This window comes from Heloderma suspectum, chromosome 1 (genome assembly GCF_057233095.1).
Source record: "Heloderma suspectum isolate Gila_16-S chromosome 1, 16-S_ref, whole genome shotgun sequence".
Lineage (NCBI taxonomy): Eukaryota > Metazoa > Chordata > Lepidosauria > Squamata > Helodermatidae > Heloderma > Heloderma suspectum.
Genome location: NC_139458.1, coordinates 314,544,798 through 314,554,327, shown reverse-complemented (window position 1 = coordinate 314,554,327; position 9,530 = coordinate 314,544,798). Strand labels below are relative to the sequence as shown.

Genomic DNA, 9,530 nt, shown 5'->3' with positions numbered 1-9,530 from the left:
GTGAGTGAGCAAACGGGAAAAACAGGCGGGAGGCCGGGCTGAGCCCAAGCCAGCGGGTGCGGGGGGAGCGTCGTGGGAAGTCCCTGCTTGCTTTGCCCGGGACGCCGGAAACCGCAGCTGGGGTTGCACTGCTAGCTGGTGAGGGAGGACGGGGCCTGGCCGGGGGAATGGGTTCTTGCGAGCCCTTTTAAAGCTGGTTAATGGCCGCAGGGGAAGCGCCTTCCTACAGAGGCTTCTGTCCGACGAGAGCGCAACGCGTTGGAGCTCTCTTAAGGCCCGCGCGCCAGAGGAGGCTCGGAGACGGACTGAGCTGCCCCTCAGCCCGGCCTTTTTAATTTATGGCCTAGGCAGACCGTTGTTTGTTGTCCTGCGACAATTCTGGGATTTGTGCCACCTTCTTGAGCCTCTGCGTGGTCATCTTATTGGCCTCGAGTGTAGGCAAAACAGGGCCAGGATTGTTAGCTTCTTCCTTCCTTGCCCATCTAACAAACCAGCCTTACGTATAATGTACAAGGAAGGAAGTCTCACTGACGACTGGTAGATACCCAGATGTTTTGGACTTCAACTTCCAGCATTCTTGACCATTGGCTGTGCTGGCAGGGGCTTCTGGGAGTTGAAGTTCGGAACATCTGGTGAACTGCCCGTCTGTTCATCCCTTGCTAGAACACCACACTCCTGTGCGTATGCCTCATTGAACAACTTGGGATTGACCCCCAAGTAAATGCATTCAGACCATATACCCAAGGTTGTTGTTTTGCTGGTTCCTGAGAACATGATATGTAAAAAGCCTAGAACCCAAGGTGGAGGAAAATGTATTCTGTATATGTCTACAGTCACTCTGAGCTGTGCTTTTCAATAGTAAGAACAACGTTGGTTTTAGAGAGTTGGTGCTATATTGGTCCTAGAATAGAAGAAACAAAATAGGTAAGCTGATCTGTCTGACTGGGCTGTCTTCTGTTAATGCAGGCTTTTGCATGCTGTAAACTTTACAGTGTAAAGTTTCACAGAGCTCTTAGTTATCTGAGAGAATCACAGCTAAATACTAGCCAAGAGAGGAAGTGTGTAAAAACAAACTTGAAATTGTCAGAGCAAATAGCACAGAACAATATTCTGCCAATAAATCTTGGATTGTGCGCATTTACAATTCAGCATTTGTAAATGATCCATATTTACCATTCAGATTTCACTAGCAACTTGGAGTTCCAGGGTTTGTGAAGGGAAATTCTTTGTAGGTTACAAATTTTAAAACCTTGGAATAATCTTTGCCTTCAGTGAACTAAGGCCAGCTTTTGCAAACACATTTGGATTCTTGCTTGATTGGGGCTATTTGGCTCTGATTGAATAATAACAAATTGTAACTTTGGATTTGGGAGTAAACCTTCTCCATTTCAGTGGGATTACTGTCAAATAAGTATGATTTGCACTGTAGGTTTATTCTACGAACCTGACCAGAGTGAACCACTCCCTTGGACTTGTATCTGTTCTCTAAGTTTGCGGTCATTTTGGAAGGATCATTCGTATTTCAGCTGTTGCCAACTTGCCATCCTAACACTGAGGGAAGATTTGCACAGTTCCTAAACTGGCCTTAGACTGAGAGTTCTTTCTAGGTTGTCCTAGTGACTGAAGGATACAAGACGTAGAAGAAAATACCCTTTTATAAGTCATGCAAGTTGTAGTATATAAGTATATGCAAATTGTAGAGTCAAGCATCATTATTCCTAACTTCATACAGTAATGTGTTTAACTGTATTAATGACTTCCTTTTATCTGTTAGTGGCTTCAGCTGTGTGTGTAAAGACAACTATGCCTACTATCCACAGTAAATTATATTATATTTATAATGGTATTCAAACAGGTTATTTAGATATAATCCTGTGTAAAGTTAGGCTTCATACATTCCATTGTCTTTAAGGAGATGTAAGCATCTAACTCTGCAGCCTTTAGTATTGGGCTATATGCAATTTAAGTGGAGGTCAGCCCCATTAAGTTCAGTAGATCTTACTTTGAAGTAAGCAAGTATACAATTGGCCTGTTAAATTCCAGCATTCCCCATGGAGGAGTTGTAGGACTTTTTTCTGTCTAAATATGCATAGGATTGCACCCCTAGGGCACAATCCTAACTAGATAGGTTGCTGCTTCCAACCTTGGAGGCAACCACCTATCCAAAGCAAGGCAGGAGAGGCATGGGGGGGATCGTTCCCTCTGCACCTCTCCTGCCTTGCTACTTTTTGCTAGACAGCCGTTTTTGGCTGTCTAGCGGTGGGGGGGCTGACTGAGAGAGGAAGCTGCCTGCACGACACATTGGACGTGTCGTACATGCAGCTCTGCTCTCCCTGTCCCGGAACGCCCCCCCGGAATGTCCCTTTTCAGTCGCTCCACGCTCCTCTTCCGAGTGTGGAGGACGGGTCTTCTCTGTGCTGCCTCAGAGGCAGCGCGGATGAGGGGGACAATCATTTTCCTGGGAACCGACCTTGGAGTAGTGTCGAGTGGCCATAGGATTGCTCCCTTAGTGTTTCAATTTTGGTGACACAAGATAATAGTTCTTTACAACTTTCCAGAATTGTCCATTAATTTTATAAGCATCTAATTTCTTCACTACAGGACACTAACTTGCTGTCAGCTTTTTCTATCACAACACTTCCCAAACTTTTTCAGGTCAGTGGTTTTAGGAGTATCTGACCATCCAACATTGCAGCTGTGATGGTTCGTTGTTAAATGAGTGATTAGCTCCTTTTGATTCCTGTATGTCGCTACCTTTTAAAGAACATTAATTAATACCTCTCTAGACTGTGCTGCCTCTGACCATTAACGTTCCATTTAGCTATCCTAATACCTATATTCCATTTAATCAAATATTTCAGATTTGGTCCAGGATTTTCAGAACACATTTGTTTTTATCTTGCATGCTGTGTATATGACATTGCTAAACTGAAGTGTTAACATGGGTCATCCACCTCTTATGAAATACAGTGACTCTTGAATAGCAGTTAACTTTGTGCGAAGTTATTGGTGTATGCTATATTGAGCTAAATACTTCAAGATATTGGTGTTGGTTACTATAATTTAGCTTCTTAAAAATCTCTCTGACTTCAAAATGGAGTCAGTGTTGCAGCTCACAAGGAGGCAATGTGTTGTTCACTTTAGAAGTTTTCTCTGTAATGTACTTGACTTGTAAAGATGTTGTCAGATTTCTTCAGGAAATATTGCAAAACTGGTATTCAGTAGATTTGTTTCCCCTTAAGTTGTTCAGCAGCACACCATCTGTCTATGGGTTTTGCTGGTAGTGTCCAAAGCAGAGCAACTTGTCCTTCATTTGAGATTGACATGTGTCATGAAGAACAAACTGGGACAGCCTGGTATGGAGAGAAAAAGTGAAATAATATTACACTCTCGGCAGTTAGTCACTGGCTTCCTGGGAAACAGCGCTAATCATTCCATCAGCCTGACATCCTGCTCCCTTGTCAACTACTGTATGTTTCTCCCCCCCTTGGCTATACTAGAGCCGCACATCTGAACCCGTTGTCTCCAAGCTCTGTGGGTACTCTTACTATAGAAGCAACATATACATTGGATCATAAAACATGGCCAGCAAACATTTTATTCCTTTCATCATAACTTTTCATCTGTGGAGGGTTGATGAATATTTTTGTGATAAAGCAGGCTGAAAAGTAGTGAAACCTATAAATGACATTAGCAACTTGCAGGAGAGTAACGATCAGGTCGTAGCTCTTTTGTGGTGTGGCTTCCACATGGTAACTGCATCCTGTTCACATGACCAAACAGGTTTTGAGAAGGTAGACTGTGTGGACTGGTGCAGAATTCTGTACATAGTGATGTGGACGTATGATAGCTTCAGCGCACACCATAGGAAAGCTGCCAAAAGGGATTTAACTTTTGAGCTGGGTATGTGATGAAGCCCTGGTCTCTTACCTGTCCCCGTCATTAATATTAAGCAATTACAGAATTGAGGGATGCATTCTGTAGTCCCAGTGGTTGCATTTTATATAGCTTCAACTATAGATGCACATTAATGTTCTTTTTAAATATATATTACTGTTCTGGGGCTGAGAAAAGCTTTTGCTTTGAATTAGGAATGTACAGATTTTGTTAAATCCATTCTGTCTGGGTTTTATGGATTGTCAGGTATCTTTCATTGTCCCCTCATTGAAGGACTTGGTTGTTTTTTTTTTAAGGGATGTACAAGAATTTTGTTCCACTTGCGCAGTTGCACATTAGTGTTAATATACAAGTATTAACACAAGTACAAATTTGCACAAATCCCCTGCCCCAAAAGTAAAAAACGGGTTCACAAGTCCACAGAATCCATGTGACCTGGAAAAAGCCAGTCTGCTGCGGAATCTGCAGCTCAGATTCATAGACATCCGAACTCATTTGAACTCATTGCAGATTCCTCTGACATCCCTATTTTGGATAGAGACATATGTGGGAAGATATTCTATAGCTTCAGTTTTAAAAGAAGTTTCTTTGGACCAAATATTGTACGCTTTCTACGCAATTGCATTTGAAGGGTCAGGAATAATGCCTTGAATCCCAAGTGTCCCAGGAACGGAAGGACTCTTTCTGTTCATGGAAGGCTTTTGATCCGGTGGAGCATCCCACTGGTGGAAATGGGAGAGGCAAATTTTGCCAAACCCCCCTCCCCTTGCACCCCCCCGCATTGTTCTGAAGGGTGACCCAACCCTTTAGAGCAGGTTTTCAAGCGGTGCAAATGGCTGAAGGGTAAATCTAATCAGTGAAAGCCACTTCCCACCCTTCTGCTGGGGAGCATCTGGTGAGTAGAACTTTGTTTACTAGAGATTCTTACTTGTGGAAGGGCACTCGGATTCAAGCCAATGCCTTATACAGGAGATAACGGACACTGACCAAATAAAGATACTGATAAAGCCTTATTTTGAATACTTTTTTTTTTAAGTAGTCTACTTGTGGGAGCAACTAATCCATGCAAGACTGTCTTCTCCCTTCCTTTAACAGGAAAATCACCATTTTTATTTAAGGTACCAAATTGCAATTTTCCAGTTCAAAGGTGATTTTGCACAAGTTTGTTCCTTCTGTGTTATGCAAACTAGAATGATACAAACCTCAAATTACACAATGAATTTCCTCTATGATGGCTTGGTATGGAAACTAACATGTCTAAATTCTCTGTCAGTCGGTATATTTTGCAACAGGATAAGTAGAATGAGTTGCTATGATTTATAAAGAAACTTCCTCCCACACCAACTTCTCTGTTTGAGATATTATTATTATTATTGATAACTATAATTATAATATTTATATCCCACTTTCAATCCAAAGTGGCTTATAAAACCAACAAAAACCCAACAATTCACAATAAGAAAAATACGAAATTTACAATTAAACAACAACGTAGCAACATTGGAAGAAAGCAGCTTCTTGAATACAGGAAAAAAAAGCTTTCAGAACCCATCTAAAGACAGGAAAAGAGGGAGCCTGGCACATTTCTCCAGGGAGAGCATTTTGAAGAATTGATGTCACCACCAAAAAGGCCCTGTCTCTTGTACCTACCTGTGCTATCCATATCAAATGCACATACCTTGTGTTGGGCACAGTAGATGGACTGGTAATTCTGTCAGTATATCTACCACCCCACTGCCTGTATTATCTTGGGTGACTTCCACTTGTATGTGGAGGTTGCTTTAAGAGATGCTGCTCAGGTGTTCATAGCTGCCACCGGCCTTCTCCAATGTGCATCTGGTTCAAAGCCTATTATAGGTTATACTTGGGAATCTGGTCATTCATTCTGTGCAGGGATTTGGGTTGTTATCCTTTGTCAAGGATGGATTGCTACCTGGTAAAGGTTGGGATTTTGGAATCTTATATGTGTCTGTAGATAGCTAAGATGGTCTGTCCCAGCTAGTTTCCAGTGGGCCTGGTGTCCTCCAGTTATTTTGTACTATAACTCCCAGCATTCCTGACCATTGACCATGCTGTCTGGGGCTGATGGGAGATGAAGTCCAAAACATCTGGAGGGCACCAGGTTGGGGAAGGCTGCTTTAGCTGATGTGGCCAATTGTCTGTCAAAGCTGTAGCTGATGCCTGGAATAGGGGACCGAATTGGTCAGTTGACACAATGGTTGCTGGGTGTTGTTCCCACTGGCATAGGCGAGGGCACTTCATGGGATACTGGGGAGCTATAGGTGATGAGGCAGACTGGACAATGGCTTAAGTGAAAGCAGAGGAAGAGTATAATCTGATTGAACACTGCTTTAGAGCCCATGTGAAGGCTTACTTCATTGCACTAATGCCCACCATCATGTCCAGCTGAGCTTATCCAGTTAACTTTTCAAAATGGTTAAGGGCCTATTGCAACATGTCTCTTCTCTCGTAGAGAAACAGAAACTGTCTGTTACTCACTGTGATGAAATTGGGAAGCTCTGGTTTACTTAGGTTTTTTGTAGATAAAATCACTTGGATTTGGATTCAGAGTTTGTAGTCATAGGGAGGCAGTTGTTTGGGATGAGCCTGGAGTTGCACTAGGGAATCGAAGACAAGGGAAGCTAGAAGTCAAGACTGAAGGATAACCAAAGGATGCAGGAACACACCAAAGGTGAAACTCTGTTGCTTGGGCAATGCTGAGCTGGAACAGGAAGTCTGTCTATGCTTATTCCTGTCCAGGAAGTTTGAGTGGCTACTCTGGGTGCTCGGACTCAGTTTCATTTCAGTGCCACCGACAGATTTCTGCAGAACCTCCATGGAGAAGAACGGCTGTTCCCCAGCACCGCCTTTTCGAAACCTCCCAATAAGGTTTCTCGCGATGTGCTAGTCGTGTGTGGGACATGCCTCTAGTACAAGATATCATGGTTATGACATGCTGAGCATTTCAAATGGCAATTGGGAGTGAAAGAAATGTTGCTGCCACTACCAGTCTGTAGTTCTGGTTCTTTTACTGCTCTAGGAGGCAATAAGTGATTGGATGCTTGTAAGGCTTTCAGAGCTGTCACCATGCTGAAAGATCTGATCTGCTGATAGATGACATTGTCCAGTTGCTAGTCATGATGAATGTAGTCTTTGCCAGTAATTGGATGACAGCATCTAGTTCTGGACAGCCAAAATGCCACAGGTAGTTACGAAATGCATCTGCATGCAGCTCCTATGGAAATGCAACACATTTGTAAACATGGCATTCTTAGAAATGGAAGGAAGCACCCTCTGTTGTCATTCAATCTAGCTTTGTCCTACAACATCCATGAGTTTTAAGTATTAATCACGATTGTATAAAACAGATAAAAACATAATTGTTTTCTTTCATTAAAATTGTTTTTAATATAGTGAAAAGAGCCAGTGTGATATAGTGGAAAGACATGGTACTGGGATATCTGGATTCAGATCCCCACTTGGCCATGAAGCTTGTTGAAGGGCTTAGGGCTGAGTGACAGTGACTAGCCCTATCTGCCTCTCAGGGCTGTTTGGATAAAATGGATAGGAGGAAACTATTTGTACCACTGTGAGCTCCTTGAAAGTAGGATGGGATGAAATGTAAGGTATAAATAATGGACAACTCTTGGGGGAGCATGCCTTGCTACTTGTCTGAATAAGAAATACCTACCAGTTGGCTTGTTGTAAGGCATTCATTTTCCAACAAAAGCTCTGAGGTTGCTTAGTTTGAGTCTGCATTATGCTGGCAGTGTTACATTAAAATGCCTATATTTTGATGTACTCCCTTCCTACAATTTCTGGCAGGATTAACTGCACAGCAGCATAGGTGTGGCTTAAAAGAAGTGTTTGGGACTGTCAGCAAGGCAGTGGGAAGAACTGCTACTAGGGAACTTTCCAGGCCCTTTATTTGGTTTGAGGGTTGGGCTGCTTACAACATTTGTATGTCAACACAATGTGGAATCATAAGAGTTGCTTATGGCAGCCAAACCTTTGCACATTACGAATACCTATTTCATTGCTCATTCCCTTTTCAGCAAATAACAGATGCGGGTAAAAGATCCAGCAAGGGTTATCCTTGACAAAACCAAGAGACACAAAAAGACAAATCAGCATCAGGATGAAGACTCTTCAGATGACATTGCAGGTAAAAAACGCCATGTCATGGTCAGAGCCAATGTGGTATGCGGTAGTGACTTGTACTTGCTGCATCTGTTGGTTCCTGACTCTGGTGAGCTGGTTATGTGGAGATACTACTACCATGCACCAGGAAGGCACATGCACACCTCCACTCCAGTAAACTTTATTAATGCGGGCTGCAAAAAACGTCATGGTGGTGCCTGCGTGCAACTGTCTCACCACAGACAGGGAGGTAATATTTGCTGTAATTTTATGGAGATTTTGAGAAGCTACCAAATGCCTGGGGATGGAGCGAATTAGCTCTTAGATCTATATCCAGCATCGTGTGAGTGGACTTCCACCCGTACAACGGATCTTCCCTGTCTTCTCCTCCCCCTTCAGTCTGCCACACACTCCCAAAATCTGTTCCACAAAGCAGATTTGGAGAAGCACCAGGGCCTGCGGCCGGGAGGGGGAACCTGCTTTGCTAGCAGATAACTGTTCCATCAACGAATAGACACAACTGGATTTTCTTCCTTGGTCATCAAGGAAAGCATCATCCATATGGTTTCAGTTATCCAATAAGGTGAATATGTGTGGGATTTGGGTATTCCCAGTTTGTTTGGAAGATTTCAACAGGAGAGATGGTTGCAGTCAAACTTCTATGGCCTGATGATTTATGAAATGATCTTATCCTTAGAGTGCTCTGTATGCTTGTAGAAATGCATCTCTTTATGCTTGAATGAGATAATGAGGATGGCCTTTCTAATTTGTAAAGATGGAAAGAAACATGCAGAAAGATTGTTGGCTTATACAACAGCTACAGTTCCAGCTGTGGATACTATTTCTGCTCATATTCTGAGGGGAATGGAGTGCACACATGTTAAAGTTTCTGGAAAACGCTGAATGGTAGTCTCATAGTCCTGTGTTTTTTTTCCTTATTCCTAAATCCAAAAATATTTTATCAAAAGTCCACTTCCACAGTAAAATGTCTGTCTTAAACATTTTAGTCCTGTTTAAACTTCTTCTGTAGGTCTGACATGCCAGCATGTAAGCCAGGCTGTAGATGTGCATCATGTGAAGAGGGCGGTAGCACAAAATGTCTGGTCAATATGTTCAGAGTGCTTAAAGGAAAGAAGAATATGTGATGGCGAGCCAGTAATGCCTTCTGACATATGGCTCTGCCTCAAATGTGGTTCTCAGGTAAATAACTTTTAAACCTACAGATCAATTACTATATTGCTCTTATAACTACGACTAGCATCTCATTGACTTCGTGGAGCTCTACTAATGTACCAATATGAATCAGTCTAGGACTAAGTGTTTGGAATTTTATTCATTTGTGGGATCTGGACAGTAACATTTTAGCTCTTGCTTAGGAACCTCCAGCAGCTTGATCTTCCCCATGGACTTCCAGCCTTGCTATTCTTGGGAAATGCCATAATAGAGCAGTCTGTGGAAACCTGGTGAACAGTAAGCTGCTAGATGTTCCTGGG

General features: G+C 42.7%; 1 protein-coding gene across 7 annotated transcripts in view; it reads left to right on the top strand.

Annotated features, from left to right (window-relative positions):
• Positions 1-9,530, top strand: part of USP45 (ubiquitin specific peptidase 45) — an 81,040-nt gene that overhangs the window by 160 nt on the left and 71,350 nt on the right. For all 7 annotated transcript variants that reach the window (XR_014786634.1, XR_014786635.1, XM_084827168.1 and 4 more), the window contains exons 2-3: positions 7,953-8,062; positions 9,068-9,237. Coding sequence is in view for 5 of the 7 variants with exons in the window: in XM_084827168.1 (XP_084683294.1) it covers positions 7,963-8,062; positions 9,068-9,237 (270 nt within the window). In the remaining 2 variants the exon portion in view is untranslated. The remainder of the gene's footprint in view (positions 1-7,952; positions 8,063-9,067; positions 9,238-9,530) is intronic.